The sequence below is a fragment of the Histomonas meleagridis genome, assembly GCF_020186115.1.
Source record: "Histomonas meleagridis strain 2922-C6/04-10x chromosome Unknown contig_44, whole genome shotgun sequence".
Classification (NCBI taxonomy): Eukaryota; Parabasalia; order Tritrichomonadida; family Dientamoebidae; genus Histomonas; species Histomonas meleagridis.
Window position 1 is genome coordinate 1026522 of NW_027150887.1, and position 20651 is coordinate 1047172.

The 20651-nt window shown below is 30.5% G+C and overlaps 10 protein-coding genes across 10 annotated transcripts; 3 read left to right on the forward strand and 7 right to left on the reverse strand.

The window, feature by feature from the left end:
• Window positions 1–348: 348 nt before the first annotated feature.
• GO595_006594 (uncharacterized protein) lies at window positions 349–951 on the reverse strand (the record flags this gene model as incomplete). The annotated part of the gene is made up of 1 exon (XM_067919965.1): window positions 349–951. One exon carries the CDS (start codon window positions 949–951, stop codon window positions 349–351), a length of 603 nt encoding a protein of 200 aa, XP_067773472.1.
• A 183-nt stretch (window positions 952–1134) lies between these two features.
• GO595_006595 (ribosomal protein L35Ae) lies at window positions 1135–1467 on the reverse strand (the record flags this gene model as incomplete). The annotated part of the gene is made up of 1 exon (XM_067919966.1): window positions 1135–1467. The coding sequence occupies one exon, from the start codon at window positions 1465–1467 to the stop codon at window positions 1135–1137; it is 333 nt and encodes a 110-aa protein (XP_067773473.1).
• A 4039-nt stretch (window positions 1468–5506) lies between these two features.
• Window positions 5507–7381, reverse strand: GO595_006596 (Transforming growth factor-beta receptor-associated protein 1; the record flags this gene model as incomplete). The annotated part of the gene is made up of 1 exon (XM_067919967.1): window positions 5507–7381. One exon carries the CDS (start codon window positions 7379–7381, stop codon window positions 5507–5509), a length of 1875 nt encoding a protein of 624 aa, XP_067773474.1.
• Window positions 7382–8561: 1180 nt separating this feature from the next.
• GO595_006597 (Myb-like DNA-binding domain containing protein) lies at window positions 8562–9893 on the reverse strand (the record flags this gene model as incomplete). Its single annotated transcript, XM_067919968.1, has 1 exon — window positions 8562–9893. The coding sequence occupies one exon, from the start codon at window positions 9891–9893 to the stop codon at window positions 8562–8564; it is 1332 nt and encodes a 443-aa protein (XP_067773475.1).
• A 586-nt stretch (window positions 9894–10479) lies between these two features.
• On the reverse strand, window positions 10480–11559 carry GO595_006598 (uncharacterized protein; the record flags this gene model as incomplete). Its single annotated transcript, XM_067919969.1, has 1 exon — window positions 10480–11559. The coding sequence occupies one exon, from the start codon at window positions 11557–11559 to the stop codon at window positions 10480–10482; it is 1080 nt and encodes a 359-aa protein (XP_067773476.1).
• Window positions 11560–12350: 791 nt separating this feature from the next.
• GO595_006599 (Bromodomain containing protein) lies at window positions 12351–13064 on the forward strand (the record flags this gene model as incomplete). Its single annotated transcript, XM_067919970.1, has 1 exon — window positions 12351–13064. The coding sequence occupies one exon, from the start codon at window positions 12351–12353 to the stop codon at window positions 13062–13064; it is 714 nt and encodes a 237-aa protein (XP_067773477.1).
• Window positions 13065–13812: 748 nt separating this feature from the next.
• On the reverse strand, window positions 13813–14268 carry GO595_006600 (transcription initiation factor TFIID subunit 10-like; the record flags this gene model as incomplete). The annotated part of the gene is made up of 1 exon (XM_067919971.1): window positions 13813–14268. One exon carries the CDS (start codon window positions 14266–14268, stop codon window positions 13813–13815), a length of 456 nt encoding a protein of 151 aa, XP_067773478.1.
• A 531-nt stretch (window positions 14269–14799) lies between these two features.
• On the forward strand, window positions 14800–15990 carry GO595_006601 (uncharacterized protein; the record flags this gene model as incomplete). The annotated part of the gene is made up of 1 exon (XM_067919972.1): window positions 14800–15990. One exon carries the CDS (start codon window positions 14800–14802, stop codon window positions 15988–15990), a length of 1191 nt encoding a protein of 396 aa, XP_067773479.1.
• A 352-nt stretch (window positions 15991–16342) lies between these two features.
• Window positions 16343–17509, reverse strand: GO595_006602 (uncharacterized protein; the record flags this gene model as incomplete). Its single annotated transcript, XM_067919973.1, has 1 exon — window positions 16343–17509. The coding sequence occupies one exon, from the start codon at window positions 17507–17509 to the stop codon at window positions 16343–16345; it is 1167 nt and encodes a 388-aa protein (XP_067773480.1).
• Window positions 17510–18204: 695 nt separating this feature from the next.
• Window positions 18205–19704, forward strand: GO595_006603 (ATPase, AAA family protein; the record flags this gene model as incomplete). Its single annotated transcript, XM_067919975.1, has 1 exon — window positions 18205–19704. The coding sequence occupies one exon, from the start codon at window positions 18205–18207 to the stop codon at window positions 19702–19704; it is 1500 nt and encodes a 499-aa protein (XP_067773481.1).
• Between the last annotated feature and the right edge of the window lie 947 nt (window positions 19705–20651).

The following is a 20651-nucleotide window of genomic DNA, read 5'->3' on the forward strand; positions in this document are numbered from 1 at the left end:
ATTTTAAAGAATCTTTGCATATTAATCAAATTTTAAAGAATCATTGTATCAGATAATAATTTTAAAGAATCATTGTATCAGATAATAATTTTAAAGAATCATTGCATATTAATCAAATTTTAAAGAATCATTGTGTCTTAATCTAAGTTTTAAGGAATCATTGCATATTAATCAAATTTGTCTAATTATATGTCATTCATTGAAATAGAAATAGTTCCAAATTCTTTAAAAAATCTATAAGAAGGAATGCTGGTTGACACAGCCTTTGCTGGTAGTTTGAGGAAAATTTGTTTCTTCTTTTTTTAATTTGTTAATAAAGGAATATGTGATTCTACAGCATAAACATGTTTATTTGATGTCTCTTAAACCATTGTCAATGAACCCGCATAAGTTTTCAATTTTTTGTTCTACCATCGATTCCATTTCACGAAGAGAAATAACAAAGCCTTCCAGCTTTTTAGCTTCTTCAACGAGAAGAGCAGGATTCTGAAGGAGATGATGGCAAGTGGCAAGGTGAGCCTGTTCTTCTAGAAGCTCTTCTTGCTTTTTCTGTAACTGTTTTATTTCATGATTCAATTCTTCAATGTTATCAGGAATTGGTACATCGTGGAATTGGTTAAGTGACTGAACATTTTGTGGAAAGAAAATTGAGTCGTCTGTTAAAGGTTGAACGTAATTGTCTTGCCTCAATTTATATAGTATTACTCCATCATTTCTTGTGATAGTTTCAAAAATGTTATTTGGACCAACTTGATTGGAAAGAATGAGAGCTATTTGGTGTACTTGAAGTGGAAGATGTCCAGGAAATAGCTGTGAAATATGGGCATTTACTTCTGTGAGGATATCATTCATTGTGGCACCACCTCCAGCACATATGCTTGGATGAGTCAAATGCGAAACAACATTTTTTACCATTGGAAGAAAAACATAGAGTTCAGAATTTTCATTCATAATTTTTTGTTTGAGTAAAAGATAAATGTACGTTAAGAATTTGTATAGCAATAAATTCACATTATATCTAACAATTTTTTATTCCACATGTAATGGAACGTGACCTGTAATGGCAATGATCACAATTATGCTAAAGATGCAGAAACACAAAATTGCAAAATATAAAAAAATGAATGTCAGTTTTTAGATGTTGCTTGGGAAAAGCATAACACGAACCTTTTTACCAAGCATTATTGGTGGGAGATTGCGATCAAACTTTGCACGGACAATACCACTGTTTCCATGTTCCTGTGTGATAACTCCCCAGTTAATATGTGCATCAATCTTTTTGCCATCTTTTCCAACCTTTGCCTTTACATATGATGCAACCTTTTTGCCAACATAAAATTTGGCTTCTTCTTTTGAATTTACTCCACTGATTTGGAGAAGAGCTTGATTTGGATTTATTTGACGTTTGCTGCGGCGGAATGATGTGAATGTGGCACTAACCCAAAGCTTTGGTTCAGGAGCAGACATTTCTCAAAAGGTCGACCAAACTGCAATAATTAGGGCACTCCGTTCTATCGTTTGGGTACACCAAAAGAACGTTTACCAAAAATTGAACTTTGTCACTTTTGTATACTTCACGACTTTTGCTGCGATTCAAATCATGAGATCCTTCTCTTCAATTATATTGAGCCCAATTCCATTAATATATAAACAATTTACACGTAGAATATTCTAGCTTATATCAATTAAAAAGAAAATAATATTTGCTCGAGCTTTTATATAAATTCATGAAAATCATATTTTTTAAATATTATGATTTCCCAAAATAAAATAAGACATACCTTGAGCTCATAAAATTTTAATTTATTATTTCTATCTATTTCTAAAAAAAAAATAAAGACTTAAGAGTAATATACACTTTGCAAAATAATATGCAATTGGTTTATTTGTTACATGTTCTGTGCACAAAAACATGTCGAAAAATTGTCCGGAACAAGAACTATATTGGGAAATATTCACTGATTATTTGCTTCACTAGATGCGGAATATTTGGAAAATGAACGACAAAACATTCCTTCCTTAATATTAAACATTATAAATGAAATTGAATTTAGTGACGTAGCAAGTGTTTCAATTGAATTGCTGTTTCAAATGCATCTTCAAACTTCGAATGATTCTGTTCACATAAATGAATAATTTCTTCATTTTCTCCTGTAATTGCATATTTATCTGTATTTTCTGGTTTAGCGACATTCAGGAATTGAAGATAATATTTAAATCTTCTTATCTTTCTTTCATTCATAGAAGAAAAAAATGCTGCATAATCAATTAAACATGTTTATGGTTAATAAATATAAAGATAGTAATAGCTTTATTAATCATTAAAGTCACTGTAAAAATTTGTAAATTTAAATAAATAATAATGATTTTTAATTATTTAATGTTTAAAAAGTTTATTATCAAAAATAACAATTTCAATGTATGAATCAAATTATATTTAAAATGTTATTATTGTATATACTTAATATTTACGAATGAAGTACATGTAAACTGAACTAAGTTTATGAGAGTTATCATAATCATGTACCAAAATTATTATTTTCTGGTGTTACATTTGATTATTTTTATTTATAAGTATTATAGATGTTACATGTTATGTTTCTCATTTATATTCACTAAAATCTTTAAGCTAGTTGTTTGTTAACACAACCTTCATGATAGAACCTTTTATTAAATATCAAATTAAAAAAACATTTAAAATAAGGAACATATTACTTGAGCATATCAATACATTATATGGCTGTCTTTAGCAAAATAATAAAATTATTGAAACTTTTTTCTTAACAATCTTTTTTCTATTATCACCACGTAGTGTTTGGAAAACATGATCAAGAGTTGTAATGATGGTTTTTCAGTACGTTCAGAAATATATATATATAATGCATTAGATGCTGAAAGTTTTGGAATCATTTATCCAGAGAATTCCTTCACTTGAGCAACAGTAACATCATGGAGTGCTTATTGATCTGGCGGAGAATATTATAGGTTCTTGGTATGAATAATGATCAACAAAGCTTTGGATCCCGTAATTTCAATTTCCTTATCAACAACTCCTTATAATAATAATTAGGTGCTTTAATTACTTTACTTGTCAATTGTTGGATGCATTAATAAACTTATATTGAGATTTCCTATTAATTTTATAAAGAATTATATTTGTTATATATGCTTATTTAATGTATTGGCCAAATTTTGTTTCTTATAATGTTACAAAAGTAAGTTTATACAGATATATACAATTATCTTACTTTGATAAACATGTGATGTTTTATTATTAGAAAATCACATGTTTTTTAAGAATGAAATGATTCAAATGAACAAACAGACATACCATTTTAAAGTACAGATTTAGCTCTATAACATATATTCATCAAATTATTTAAAAGTGTTATAATAAGGATTTAAAGAAGTTTCTATATTGTTGTTGTTGTTTAACATCAATTCAAATGTTTCAATGTTAAATTGAAAAATCTCGATAAGGTAACAATTTTTTTATTGTTTAACCGTGAAATTTTAAACTTTTGTGTTGACCGATGTGTATTTAGTAAGGGGCTTGAAGAATATTACAAGTTGAAACATGCAAGTCCTGGAAATACTGTTCGTTTGTGTCCCAGTGAAGCGATTTATAACTGAAATAATGCCTATTACACCATTTTTTTTTCACAAAAATATACTATATGTGAACAATAACACCAACAAAGAAGAACACCACCATCTGCATAAAGTGGAAATACTTGTTTCCAAAATTATTACCAAAAATTTGAAGAAATTTAACAATAATTTGATCAAAGCTAAAAGTCATTTAATTTTAAATTTGATGCTTAACTGCAAGTGTACATCAATAATACGTCATGTTTTTAATGCTATACTACAATTTTTACTTACAGATTTTATCATCACATTCAAAAAAGTATATGAAGCAAGCATACAAATTAAAAGCAATTCATATAGGAAATCCTTATCCAAACATCTTGAGAAAATACTCTTAGGGATTTGGGATTCTCAGTGCCATTCTTTTGTGCATAACGACAAAAAAGTAAAACCAGTCAAATTCAATATTTTACTTCATCTACCATTCATTTTTTCAATGATGTTTATAGCGGTTTACATCAAATTTCTTCAGAAAAACACAATTAGAGCTCAGAAAAAATGTTTGCCCAAATGTGAAGTGAAAATGAAAGAAAAAATTGGAAAAGTTTTTATTTTTATTTTTGTTATATTTTTCACAAATTCTTTTGAAATATTTCATGAAGATGATTCAACATTTTCAATCATGAATTCAAATGAATTTGAAGATATTGATAAATATCAAAACATAACAAAATTTATAATTATCAGTGAAAATATTTATTCAATTCCAAATTATGCATTTTCAGAATGGCCTTTAGTTGTTTCAGTTAATTTTGGTAACTCAGTCACAAATATTGGAATTTATGTGTTTTCGTCATGTTTTAATTTAGAAACGATTATATTTGGAGGAAATGTTACAGAAATTGGTGGTTCATCATTTTCATTGTGTTCAACAATCAAAAACATTACAATTCCAAATTCAGTTACAACAATTGGAAATTCAGCATTTGCATTATGTTCTAATTTAAGGATATTAACACTTGGATATGGAATAAAAGAAATTGAAGGTTCAGCATTTGGGAATTGTTATAATCTTCAATGCATTTATTATTATGGAGATAAAGAACCAAAAATTGGTGAAGGTGCATTTTATAATGTTTCAACAAGTGTTATCACATATTCAACATATGCAGACAATCATTTTGGTCAATTAGATGTTGTTAGCGAATCCGCAGAAGGAATATGCGAACCACTTCCAACACATTCATTTAGTCAATCGAATACATTTACAAAATCAAATTTGTTTAGTCAGTCGAAAACGTTTGCTGCATTATCAGAAATATATTCATATAGTCAATCGAATACATTTACAACATCACTTCAAAGTGATATTTCATTAACATTTTCATACACATTAACAGTTACATTATCAATTACACATTCATTAACTGTTTATGAAACAAAAACGAAAACATTTTCATTATATATAAACAATTCGACATTTTCATATATTGAAACAGAATTTATTTATTACAATTATACAATTGTTATTTATTCGACTTATTATAATTATTATTCCAATTTCTTTACAATGTTTTATACTGATAACAGTGATAATCAAAACAATGATAATAAAACAACAATTATTATCATTTCTGTTTGTGTTCTAGTTATTGTTATTATTATCATTGCATTACTTATCATATTATTCAAACATGTTCGAAACAAGAAAGGAGAAATTCATGAAAATGTTAATTCAGAAGAAAATGAAAACGAAACAACCAATACATTTACAACTGGAATCAGTATCACAAACATTGAAGAAGATCCATTTGCTGAAGATTTCAAAGAAGAAAAATTTATTTCGCAAATATAATTATCAATAAAAAAATACAAATTTTAATGAATTTTTTTTTCAGATTATATTTTTATTCAATCATTTGTTAGCATGACATGCAATATGTGCAACACAATTGTCGTTTGTCACCACGAAATAACTTCCAAGCACAGGTTTCCCACAGACGATACACTTTGGGTTATTTGAGTCCACTTCCACTTTACCCATTTGCAGCGATTTCTTTTGTTTTTTCTTCGTTTCAATAGTTTTCCTTAACAAAGCGTTTTGTATTTTCAACAAACGCAACTTGTTGATATGCTTCAAAGTCGCAGCTTTTAAGAAGCTTTGCATTGATTGAAGGGTGAATGACTTTGGTATTGATTCTATAATTGTTTGTAAGTTCATCATTTCTCCTTTTTCATTTAATAATCGTAAAATCATTTGATCGATTGTTTTCTTATTTTCTTCAGTTCTTTGTTGGCAATAACCGAAGAACAATTCGGTATATATTGAAGAAGTATTTTCATTATTTTCATCATAAACAGAATCGCAGAAATTTAACGCAACTTCTGATGTGATTTTAGGCGATGATATCATATCAATACATTGTTGAGGCTTTGCTTCTTTAGTTAAAAGTCTTCGCTTTAATACAGCAAGTTTCTCTTCAATTAAACCACGTTCATCAACTTTAGTAATCGCTTCAAGTATTTGTACCGAATTATAATATTTACCATCGCCATATTTAAGGATCTTTACTAAACCTGTTCGAATTTCTTTTAGTTCTTTACTTTCACGTGATATTGGTATATAATTCGGATCTTTAGATCGTTTAAATTCGTTTTTACTTTTGATCATGTTTAAATATAAATTAATTAATAAAGTATGAACTCGTTCTGTTTCATCATGTAATTGATATATATCATAATCTAAGAAATGTATTTGCGCTTGAATACTATCATTAGTTGATGAATTATTCGTAATAATTTTAATGATATTATTAACATCAGTTGGCTTTAAATGTTTCGAATTAAATACTTCAACAGATTTGGTGGGATCATTAGTACTATGTAATATTTTGGGATAATATTCTTCGCCTAATTTCATGAAATCTTTGGAATCTTTAATATAATCAATGACTTGATTCCAATCTTCTTTACCGGGTACTGTAAATGTTTCTAATGCTTCACGATGTCGGCCATACGTCTGACATAATTTCTTATGATAATCAATGAATTGTTTCTTTAATAAGAAGTCTGATACAACACCAAATAATAATGGCTTTTCTTTAGAGATAAACTTCGGTATTCGTGTAGCTGCTCCAACTTCATTAAAACATCGAATTAATAATGTGTTATATATTTTAATTTTCGTTGGGTTTTTCTCATTTTTAAGATTCTCTTTGATATATTTCATTAATTCATTAAAAATAGTTTCTCCATTTGCTGTTGTCGTCATTTTATGGAATAAAATGTTTTTGATTTCTTGTTCCGATTTTTCTGTTTCAATTATCGAATTTTCTGTCCATTCTTTGATTTCATTAATATGAGTTTTAATGTATTCGATTGTAGGAATTTCTTCTTTAGACATCGCTTGTTCGATACATAACTTCTTCGAATTTAATATTTCTTCCGCTGTTAAATTGTTATCAATTGCATTCTTTAAGTTAATTAATAATCGTTTATACTCTTGACAATCACTAATAGCTAATTTCTCAAATAGATTTTCTTGTGATAATTTTTCAAATTGATTTTCTTGCCCTTTAGTATTAGGCGAATTTAATAATGATTGGAACTTACGTATCATTACAAACGGATGTTGCTTACTCTCTTTAAAATATTCAAATGCTTTCGCAATTGTTTCGGGACTTCCTTTCCCTGTATCAAATAAGTTTTGACTATAATTCGCATAGATTTCTTGAATCGTTTTCTCTGGATTAAAATCATTTAACTTAATTAAGTTACATAGTTTTAACATATAATCCCATCTTGACTTTTGCCCAGAACTTTGGATTAATTGAAGATGTGGATTATATGGTGGGGAACTATTCAAACTAAATTTACTACAATGAATAGTAGAATTGTTTGTAATAATGACTGTGAATTTTTCTAAAATACAAATTAACGGTGCCTTGAACCTATCGTTGTATTCAATTTTCTCCTGTATCGGCACAACCGTCGTAGTGACCATAAAGTTCCGACTTGAAAACCCAAAACAATAAGGAATGTGAACATGTAAACTTATCAATTCGTCGGGGTACCTCATGTTTGTAATGTCTAGTGATTCGCCTATACATTGTAATTGATTATTAGAACAAACTGCAATGTATGTGTTCTTGTTTTCGACAGGGACTATGAATCGCGTTTTAGAGGGTTTTGGATTGGATTTGATTATGTTTAATAAATGATCAAAAATAATAAATTGATTCTTTTCACAAATCATAAACGTGGATGAATTGGTTCCAATTATATCCATGATTTTGTATTTGTGATTGATAGAACGTTCGGTGATAAAAGAGTTTTCTGAATCATGTTTAAAAACTTTTATGACGTTGTTATCACATACAACTAATTGTGAATGATTGTTTAAAGTACATATAAATTGGATTTGTAATGGGCGATTATCAAATAATGCCGGTTTAAAGGATATTATTTCTTCTTTTTCAGGCCTGATAAAAAGTTCCTTCCCGGCTAAAATGTAAATAAGTGGTTTATTACTTGAAGAATAAACATATCCAATTGACTGAACAGAATTTTGAACTATATTACGCATTGAAGAAACTTTAGATGGTTTGGGCTGTCCACTTTGAAATTCATTTGTGGGATAATATAATAAACTCTTTTTTTTTGTTGCAAAATATACAAAAGATGGTGTACATGTAAGTGCCACAATAGGAGAGTCTAGTGTTGTAAATGTGCTAAAATTTCGATATGCCCTATCATTAATCGTCTGTGATTCAGGCCAAAGAGTCATTTTGGATTGTCAAATGTGTAACTATATATGTCACTTTTAATTTTACTCAAATAAAACGATACCCAAAATTGAATATCTCATAGAATATTTTGAATGAATACTAAATATCTTCTTTTGTTAGAAGAAAAATCAAAAATCTGATTGATTTAATCATCAACAAAAAAATCAAATCCATTTTTTGCGTTTATAATTCATTCAAGTTAAGATTTTTGATTTTGTCCTTATATTCATCATAATTTTCAGTTGTAAGCACAACCAAATCTCGTTTTTGTAAGCGATTTCTAGTGAATGGGTTTTCGTTATGTGTCTTAAGGGTAGAAATCCATGTGTTATAATCCAAGACATAACCATCTGGTGACATAGCAGGAACCCTAATTTTTTCTCCAGTTATATAATCAATAGCTCCAGGGATAGGGTTAAGAAATGCCCACCTTTCATATCTGCTAACATTCGGTCCGAGAGCATCTGCATTCTTGGATGCCGTGACACTTTTGCCCGACCAAATAAACCTGACCGATACAACGTTCTTTGGGTCGACGTTAATTAGTTCGGTTTTTTTACCTTTTCCTTTGGAACGTGATGGTGGTTTTCCATCAGGATGAAAGTGAGACCTATGATGAAGTTTTCCATCATCTCCTATGAAATACTGTGAGTCATGAACTTCGCCTGCAAGAATTAACTGACGATAAAAATTACTACATTGATACCCAACACGTCCAGGAATGGCCATTGAAAAAAGCCCCCACTTACCTTCAATGGTATCGTTGTCTCCTCGAACTTCTTTAAGATGTTTGAGAAAGGCTTTTTTCTCATCATCTGTCCATGGACCTGTTTTATGTGGAACACCAATCGGTGGATTTCGATAGAGAAATGCATTGGGATCTTTCATTCCTAATAAATAGGATTTACGATGAACATCACTCCATTTTTTCCAATCTTCTTCTTTGACATCTTTGGGACAAGGTGGAATTGGATCATCTTGATTTCTGGTTTGATTTCGACCACGAGAATATTTTTTGGGTTTGGTCATTTTTCTTTCATGATGATGATGGTGATTAGATTGTTGACGAACAGAAAGAATAAACTCTCCATCTTCGTCATCTCCATCGTCTTGGAACTCGGAGTCAGTCTCGGGATCCGTAGTTGGTTGTGAAACTTCTTTTTTAGGTGGAGGGGAAAATTTCACCCTCAAGGCTTGATCAACATCTTCCTTAAAGCCATCTTCATCGAGTTTAAGGATTAGATCATCGGTACAACAATTTGCAATATCAAATGCAACAAATAATTGAAGTGGTGTTGCATCAGGCCATTTTTCATAAATGGGTGCAATACCACGGTTAAGGCGTGAAAGCTTCATTTCCATTCTTTTCATGGCATCTTTTCGGAAATAGTCAGTATCAATAGAATCATCAGTATAATTGATTGATTCTTGTAACAATGGTTTGATATCTTCCATTGTGAGCAAACGAGCCTTGTTCTCACTTTCTGTCATTGTGTTCTCGGATGTTTCGAGCATTGTTATGCCGTTTAGTTTTAAAGTAAACGGGATTTTATAGGTTTCTATCAATTATTCAATGCTTTACAATAGAACACATGTCATATTCAATTGATTTGAAGGGCCATTGATCGCTTGCATTTTTTTCAAGTTTTGCTAACTTTTCAGCCACAGCCATCAATGTTTTACATGTTTTACTTAAAACCGCTTTACCACAGCCTGTAAAATCAACTTTCTCACAAGAATTCACATAAAAACATTTTTAAAGTATAATTGTCTTAACAAATGGTAATACAAATCAAATTAACTTACAACATAATCCAAAACACAACTTTTAAGCATAAAAATATTGGATCATTTGATGTTAATGAAATAATTTATGCTTTATCAATTAAATTTCACATTACCCATAGGCTCAATTTAATGCTTGACTCATGTACCCTCCATATTTTTTAGTAATATAAAAAATGATTAAAATTTGTAAATCATATTTTTTTGTCGAAACAAAATTCATATTATTTCTTATTTTTAAATATAACATAATAAGGTACATAACCTTTAAAACTTCTAACCATAATTTTCTACATTTTATGAAATTATTAATAATTCATTTCTTTGAATTAGTTTCATTTTGCAATTTTGCAAGTTCTTCTTTTGCTTCTAGTTCTTTTTGTATAAGTTCCTTAAATACTGTGTCCGCGTTTTTCTTTGTAGGTTGTTCTTTCTTAATCCAATCAGCAAGAAAACTACAATCTATTTGATTCTTCATCACGATATTTTGTAGTTCTTTCTTACGCTCTTCAAGTTGTTCGGCTCTTGTTTGCAAGGCCGTGTTTTCAGTCATCAGCGTCTCGACATCAATTTCGACCGTTTCTGCGACGGTTGGCTTCTTCAGCGACTGAAGTTCCAATCGCAGCGATTTAAGTTGATTTTCGATGTCTGCTGTCTTAGCTTTATTTTGTTCATCAATAGTAGCCCATTCTTTACTCTTTGACTCTAGGATTTGAGAAAGATGAGTTTCTTCATCTTCAAATGATTTAGTCATTGTTGACAATTCTTGTTCGAGTTCGGAAAGACGTTGATTAGCATTAGATACCTGTGAAATAACATCTGCGTTTTCTGTTTCATTTGATGCTTTAACACCAAGATCTGATCGAAGTTGTTGATTAAGTTGTTGGAGATCTTGAATACGTGAAGAAATTGTTTGCTTAGTACCTTGAAGTGAAAGAATAGAACTATCAAGAACTTCTTTGTCGCGCAAAAGAGATGAACGACCACTTTCTAATGAATCACAAAGTTCACGTGCAAGATTAACTTCTTCTTCGAGATCAGAAAGAGTGGTAGAATTAAGTTCTTTCATTCTAGTGAGTTCACGTTTCTTTGTTAAAAAGAGTGACTCAAGAATTGATATTTGATCTGTTTGTGACGTAGGTAAATTTGCTTCTCTTATTTGATCTTTTATTGCTTTATTGTGTTCTTCTATATTAGCGAGACTATTTTTAAGCTCAGTTTCTTCTTTTTGCAATCTTTCTATTTCAGCGTTTTCGGAAGATGAAAATAATGATTGGAGAAATGTTTGCGAATTTGTTCCCAAGTTTTTAAGTTGTTCACGAAGGTTATGGTTTTCTGTTTTATATCTTAATACTTCATTTTGAACTCTTTGGAATTCGTCAAGGCTGATAGACATTAAAATAAACGGTTCTGCACCACTTTTATTTTTGAATTCAAACTTGTCGAGAAAACAATTGCACTTATTCTTTTTTGCATAAGAGAATATTGTATACGATACGGCTGTGGAATAAAAATCCAGTAGTTATTGTTTTTTGGCTTAATATTAAAATGCTTTATATTAAATGCATCCTATAAAATTCATTTTTCTGATAGTTTTAATTAATTTTTTCTTTTTTATTTAAACAGTTTCATAAAAATTGCTTTTGTAGTCTTAATCAATCTTAAATTAGTGACTTCTCAATTGTGAATTTTTACTTTTAGATTTTTTATTTTTTAGAATTTCAACATCAATTCTAGTAACTTTTGATATCAATTAAGCGCCGTGTCTTTTAATTTAAACAATTTCCATGCTATTTCGTGGAAACTGGGTGCCAAAGAACCAAAATTTTTCAATTTAACGGTCTTCATATATGTGTTCTTTTTTCGTGTGTTAACCTCGAGTTAACGCATCTAAAAAGAGAATACGCAACAAACCTAGACTCTACACATTTTCCCTAGTACAAACTAAGCCGCACTCATTGGTTTAAAGATGATTTCTCTAATTGTTATTTTGAAAGTTGGCCTTTATTTTCAAAATAACCTTAATACAGTAAGTTATAAATATTATTTCACAAGTTCTGATCTTCTAAATGGTTTATATACCTCTAAAACGCCATAAAAGAATCGATTGCCAGCGCATTGGATTTGACGAACTCTGTTCAAACAAACCTAAACAAATTCACTATGTGTCCGTTGCGGTTTTGCCAGATGTGTCTTTCGCAATTCCAGAAAGAACGATGCCTTCAAGTAATGGATCAATTGTCGTCGTTCACAATTTCAAAGATGTTTGCACAACCAGTTGATCCAGAAAGGGATCGAGTTCCAAATTATTTTCAAATTGTCAAAAATCCAATGGATTTAGGAACCGTCCGTAAAAAACTCGTTTCAGATCAATACCCAACTGTAGCGAAATGGAAAGAAGATGTTGAGCTAATTTGGTCAAATTCTTTTTTGGTGAATAATAAGAGTTCTATTCTTGGTTACATAACATTAGAAATGCAATCACAATTTAGAAAACTTTCACAATATATAACAGACAATATAAAAACAGATTGGATGAACAAGCTTTATGCTTTAAGAGATGATTTAGCTAATTTATCATTGAAATCAGGAAAACAAACATCACATTATTTAACAAAAAAGGATAAATCAAAGTCCCCGCGGCCAAGTAAACAGCCTGTTCAACCGAAACCAAAAATCAAAAAGACATTTACAAAAGCAGAAATTTGTCAATTGACATCCGACATAAATTCACTCAGAAATGATGAAGTACATGTACAAGCAATAATAGATATATTATACAGATATGAAAAGAATTTCAGAATCAAAGGAGAAGTTCTTGAATTAGATTTAGAAACTCTTCAAACAACAACGCTTTCAGCCTTACGCGAAAAGGTTGATCAGATAATGGGGCTGACATAGCTTAAGTCTTAGAACTATTTTTTTTTTAATAAATATCTTATGGAATGTTTAAAATTTCTTCTTTGTTAAAAATAAACGGATCTTTCATTTCATATCACTTTTCTCCAAAATTGACAAAGTTCGTTTTAATTAAAAGATTACCAATAGACCGAAATAAATGGAAGTCAACGTTGATTTGATTTCAGAAAGTACTGCTAAAAGACAAATGAACTTGTTTAACAGAATTCAGCTTATAGATTTACAGATTAAGGCTTTTAAAGAACCAATAATTAATCAAGAACCTTTTGGATTCTTGTGTCAGAAACCACAGCGAAGAGCAAAAACAATTGTACACAGACCAATAAGGAAAGCAAAAGTAATTGATTCTTTCCTAATTTCTAAAAAAGGAAATGTTTCAGAAACTTCTGAAGGAGAATATTCAAGTGCAACTTCAGAAAGTGATACCGAAAAAAAGAGCTCGTCTCATGGTAAATCAGATCAAGCGCCAATTACAGATGAGGACATTCATAAATTATTCCCAGACTTTGATGAAAACATTAAAAGACATAATGAAGAAGTACAGAAGTTTCCTGCTTTGGCAGAGCCACCACCTGCACTATCTGCTGAAGAAATTTATGAATTTTTTACGAATGAATAAATATTTATTTTACAAAATTATAATGAAACATATTCATTGCTTAAAGAGGAAAATTTACATTCGAATCTAAGAGAAAAAGTTTATTTATATAATAACATCAACGAAAATATGTTATCCATTTCCTGTGCCTTCTCTATCAATGAAATCGAATAAACCAGAGAAAGAATTTTGATTGAAAGCACAATCAGAGGCTTCTTGATTTTGTACAATGTAATCTGGTCTATCACATCGTATGTCTTTTTTCCCGAGCGCCTTTTTGACGGTATAAAGTTGAATATCTGGAGATTCCTTTTTACACTCATTTAAAACATCTAAAATGAATTTTTCTGTCATTACGGTAATAACTTTAACAACGTTTTTATCAGATGTATACATTCCAGATTGAGCTGCAATGTTGGTTGTAACAGCATTTGGAAATGATGTTTGATGTTCATTAAGAGATTCTACTAATTTGGATATATACTCATTTTCTTCGAGTATTTCTTGTGGCTGATTGATTTGAATGAGCCTTGGAGATGGAATTGGTTGAGGCGGACCAATTGGTCTTGGGCCGGGTGGTTGATTCATTTGGAATTTGCCTTAATTCTTCCACTTTTTAAATTGAATAGTCCTTGTTTTTAAATTTTAATTGATCATTCCTTACTCTTTGAGCAAGTATATTTATGGAAATAATATGACTTTAGAACTAACATGAATCATTTACATGCAAGCGTTCCTATTGTACCAAATGAAAAAGACTATAATGGCAAAGAAATGAATATTGTAATTTTCATATTTAATTCAAATAAAATATAATATTATAATATGAAGGTTTTAATGAATGGATATCATTAATCATCTTAATTTACTTAATATTTTGGAATATTTGTTAAAAAATATTTTTTTGGTAAATAACGGTTTATGATCGTTATCAAATCAATTCACAGTGTTTGTTTAAACACAAGGATGGAAGAACTGAAAGAAGAAAACCTTACACCAGTTGGGCTTGACTATCAATCAAATAACCTCCTTGGGAGACAACTCGAGGTAATTACTCATAGCAAATCAGTAATAATAATTTGTTTATTCTTCATTTCAATTTTCTTCATAATTTTAACTATGTTCCTTGGGCCATCATACACAGACTCGCTTGAGATTCCATTCCGTTTGGACAACGAAGATATGTTTTCTCATTCTCAACGATTTTCAATTGATATTTCAGAACTTCATTTCTTTCATGACTTCTTTGCAATCGACATGCTTTTTAATTCTGGTTGCAACGAAATTATGCAATTTAAAATCAGTGCATATTTTTATTCATTTATGTTATTGGGCACACGCTTAGAAGAAAAACAAGAAATGCCCACCAGGGAATTTACTATTGTCTTTAGTAACACATCAACGTCAAATAAAATCAGACTCTTTAAAGAAGATCTTATTCATTTTGATCACATGTCTGCTTTTGTTACAATCAGGACGCCCGATCACATTCCATACATACCAGTGAAGTTCATTCTTACATATGCTGATCCAGCTTTCAGTCTTTTCCAAGTTTTTATTCGACTTGTTGTTTTTGTTATTTCTCTTGTGATTTATATCAGTTTACTTTTATCCGATTTTAGTCTTAAGAAGTCTCATATTTCACAGAAGTTAATGTTTTATTTAGATTTAATTGCCATTTTTGCTTCGGATCCATTATATATTTTGGAATATTTTGTTGAATCAGATTTTTTGAAAATTATTGATTCTATACTTTCACAGCTTCTAATTGTTGCAACGTTATTCACAGCAATTTCAATGCTTAAAATGAGAGATGTTGCATATGAAGATGTTACATTTTCTTGGCTCTTAAATCAATTTATTCCATTTGGTCTAGCCTTCTTAATTCTTTCATCTTCTTCAATTTACTCCATCTCCTTATCCAGCAGATATTATGTTTCTAAAGAAAACATCCAAACGATCTTTTCAATACTAAAAGCAGTTTTGATGACCGTTTATTTGATTGCGTTTGTAATTGAATCAATACGGTTTAAGTCAGAAACCGCTGAAGAAAAACTGTTGTTAACGTCTTTTGGGGGACTTACTTTTGCGGTTATGGTGATTTCTGAAGTTAAAACAATGTTGAGTGAATACTTTGGAAATCATTATATACTTCAGTTCTATTCCATAATAGCAACTGGAATATATGTTTTCTTCTTTAATTATATAAACTGGCCAGTGGATTTGAGTAAATTGACACTTGAAAAAGAAGACGAACAAAAGGGCGAAGATGAAGTTGTTAATGAAGGACTTGCAGAACAATTATTATAGCTAATAAATTATGAATATTAACATAGAAAATTTCTTTTCTAAAGTTTTTTAATTTTTTGTTGTTGTGGTCGTATTTAAAGTCAAATTTGACAATCTCTGTTTGATTCAGATTGTAACTAAATTTATTTATGTTTATACAGGAAATATTTATACTGTGTTGGATTAAAATTATATATGAATAAATTAATTATAATAAATTATCCATTATATATAAAGTTTTCTCTCTTCACGAAAAAGTGTAATTCAGTACCCTAAAAAGAACATTATACAGATCATAATAAACATTACCAGAATAAAAAATTTACATTTTGTTGTTCGCAAACATAAAAAGTATCACTTTAAAAAAGTTTATTTACTTTCTTTGGTTTGGAAATTGTCCCGCGGGGTAAGGAATAAACATTGGTCCTTGTGGTACTATTTGTGGGAATGATTGCGGCATACCATATACAGGCTGCCATACAAACTGTTGCTGTTGCATTCCCTGTTCCTCATTTACTGATTTAAATGCCATTGGTCTCTGATTGTTGTTGTTTTGCCCACTCTGTCCCTGTGACTGTTGGTATGGTGTAAAGTATACAAATGGCGTTCCTTGAAATTCGCTTGGCATCTGCTGGAACACGTACTGAGGGAAAACAGTAGGTTGTGGTTGAACTAATATTGGCTGTTGTTGTTGTTGTTGCGGTTGTGGCTGTGGACGATCTGTTTCTTTTTCATCTTTAATCGGTGCTTGTGGCTTCGGTTTCTCGATTTCCTCGAAGGAATTGGACTTGTCTGCAATCTGTGGTACTGGCTTTTGAATCGGAGCAGGTTTGGGAATGGGGCCATCAAATGTACCAAATTTAGAATAGTTGGGAACCACTTCAGATATGTCTGTAGGAAGATAAAGAACTGTGCTTGCAAGGCGTGTTGGCCTGGGCTTAGGTTTAGATGTCTCATTTGATGGAACTGGTACTGGTTCAACAGGTGGTAAAACTGGTGGGGCTTGTTGAACCGGTTTTTCTTCTTGTTTGAGTGGTTGTTCTGTTTGAGGTTGAGGTTGGTGTTGAGTTTTAGGTTGATATTTAGGCTTTAAATCATTAATTGGTTTTGGTTCGGAAGGTGAAGGAACAACTTGTGACGGCAAAGGAATTTCACGTGGTCGGCTTAAAATTTGTGGTTGTTCTTCAGCTGGAGGTTCTGGAGTAACAATTTCATTATCAATTACTTGAATGTCTCCCCACGAAGCTTTGCTAGGCTGACCAAATATAACTGGTTTGGGTTTAGAAGTAATCTTCCTAATCTTTTCTTCTTTTTTAATAATTTTTGGTCTTGGTTTTTGTTCTCTCTTTCGTCTTTGATCATTTTCTTGTGGGGCATTTTTTGCTTTTGACTTTTTCCAAGTTGTTGAGGAATCTTGATTTTGAAGTCTTTCAATAATTTCTTCATCATCACGGCATTCCTTTATAAGTTCGCTAATAATTGATACATCTTTATTTGGGAACATTTCATGGAATTGTGCAATTCTTTGTTTATCTTCCATTCTAAAAAGAGAAAAATTGACTTTGTTTGTTCATCCTAAAGGTGGCCAGACAAAAATAAACGGACACATGCATGGCAAAAAATATTCACTTTTGCTTACACCATTTTTATATGCATTACACAAAAGTTGTGCGCTTGAATTCAATAAGTATACATGATGATCTTCATATTATTTTTAGAATTTATGGAAGTAAATATGCTCCTACACTTTCTGAGTTTTATATAGCACTTCTTGTGTCTCTAAATTTGGGTGTACAGAAATTGTTAAATTACTTCTAAACAAAAAGGAATTGATTTTAATGCTAAAGATATATATATGATATTTATTTTATGAATTTGATATTTCAAAACAATATTTGAAAATTATATGAATTATTTAATACAGTACTTATGTATGCATCTGAAGAAGGATATATAGAAGTAGTTAAATTACTTCTTGAACATAAAGGAATTTATATTAATGTTAAAGGCAAAATTTATACGTTTTAATTGAAATTTATATTAATAATTTCGTATTTCAGAATAATATTTGGAATTTATTGAAATTATTTAAATCAGCACTGAACAAAGCATCATCAAAAGGTTTTACAATGATAATTGGTGTACAATAGAAATTCAGTATTAAGGTACCCCAACCATCATTCAACCTACCCCCCCCCCCCCATCAAAAGTGCATACGGGCACCCCAAATATCTAATGCTCAGTTTTGAAGAAATTGCATTAGCACAACAACGATGTAAGACGCAGACCAATGATTTTTGTGAGAGCGAAAAAAAACGGAGGGTTCGTGATTCCTTGGTTTTATGTCTAAATCACTTATTCACTTTAGGATATGTCCAATCTGCAGAAAAACTTGCTCAAGAAGCAGGAATTGGAACAGACAGGTTTGAACTTTGTGATAACATAACACTTATGAGAATCATTGTTGATTATGAGCAATTTTATGAATCAAAGTATGGGTATAAAGTCAAATTTGTTAAACCTGTTGAAAAATCTGTACAACAAGCAAGGAGAAAGACAGGTACTACATCTATTTCAACAGATGATAATCTTTCACCACGTCAAATTCAACCTCAAAGAGATGGTCGTCCTCCACATATTGCACGTAAAAAACCTCCACCCAAAAAAACAGATGATGAAAACCAACTATTAGTGAATGCTTCATCTATCACTGTATCACATTCAAAAAATGATAAACAAAAACCTCAAAAAGACATACTTACAACTCCACCAGATCCCAATGGTAAACTTTTGGATCCTGTTCCTCCACAACTTCGTTCTGATTTTGGAGATCTGACATCAATAATTGCACGTGATATCTTTACCAAAGACACTGGTATTACCTGGACCGACATAGTTGGTCTAGATGATTGCAAACGTGTACTTCGAGAGTCCGTAGTTCTACCACTTAAATTTCCAAATCTTTTTAAAGATCGTAAACTTCTTCAACCGTGGCGTGGAGTTCTTCTTCATGGTCCTCCTGGTACTGGGAAGACATTATTAGCCAAAGCAGTTGCCCATGAGGGCACCACTTTTTTTAATATATCTGCATCAACAATTGTCAGTAAGTATCATGGCGACTCTGAGAAGCTCATTCGAGTACTATTTGAACTTGCACGTTATCATTCCCCATCTACTATTTTTATTGATGAGCTTGATTCGATCATGTCACGTCGTTCAACTCATGACGAACATGAAGCATCACGACGCATGAAAACTGAACTTCTAATACAAATGGATGGGCTTTCTAGTTCGAATTCATTAGTTTTTGTTTTGGCGGCATCCAACTTTCCGTTTGATTTAGATCCCGCCATTCTCCGAAGGCTTGATAAAAGGATATTAGTTCCATTACCCGATTTTAATGCACGAGCTGACATGTTTAAAAAATTATTAACGATTGATATAACTGAAAATGATATCGATTTTGATGTTCTCGCTGAAAAAACAGATGGATATAGTGGAAGCGATATCAAGTTGGTTTGTAAAGAAGCAGCAATGTTACCCTTAAGAAGGCTCTTGGAGAAGTTACAAAAGAAATTCGGCGATCTGTTTTTGGATATAGTAAAAGAAGAAAAAATGAAAATCGGACTAATAACTATGGATGACGTGCTAATTGCATTGGAAAGAACTAAGGCAAGTGAAGCTTATGATCAAAAAATGTATGTGGAATGGCAAGAAAAATACGGCGTTGTATAAAATTGTTTGTAAATTTATTTTACGTAATTTGATTTTTTATGATGAATTAATTAAACAAATTTGTTTAAATTCTTCTAAATAAGAATTAAAATATTACTTTTTATTTTACCTCTTTTCAAATGATTTTTTTCAACACAAATATTCAGAAACAATAATCAAATGATTGATTTTTCAATATTTCCTATATTTTATCATTATTGCTTGGTAATTTAAAAGAATATTTATAAGTTTTTATATCTTTTCAGTAAATGATGGCATTGAGTGGGACACCATTTACAGAAGAGTACACTCTAGTTATTTTCATATTCGCCGGTAATTGAAGTCAATGAAAGAAGTTTTAGGGCTAATTTTTCAATACAGTTTTACTAAGCGATGACTTTCGTGATGGGTTTAATCATTTTTGTTATATTAGATCTAATATTATTTTCCTTTGTTTTAAACTTAATAATCTAGAGTCTTTTCAAAATTTAACAAAAAACATATTCATTACATCAAACACTATGCTCCAAAAGCCACAGCATTTCTTATTAGTACAAAATTTGATTTATATCAACATGATGTTCCAAATTGCATTTCAGATGAAGAAGTTGTGCAACTTGTTATTGACCAAAAATTTGATTGTTATCTCCAATGTTCAGCAAAAGAAAATCAACTTCAGTGATAAACTTGTAAATAAAATATTGTTTTTCAACTTTTAAGTTATTTCTGTATTCAATATTTTTTAATTTAATTTGCATTTTTTCATTGTTTTTCCTACCCAAATACTAAGCGTAGTGTTACCAAAACATAATAATATCTAAAACGCGATGACAACTTATATTATAAAACATAGTAGAACAAGTTCGAAAGATATTTATTTATTCATTTAACTGTTGAATTTATCTAACAAATTATTTACTGTTAAAATACCGGACATCCCCAGCATTGCTTTTCCAAATAACAACAAA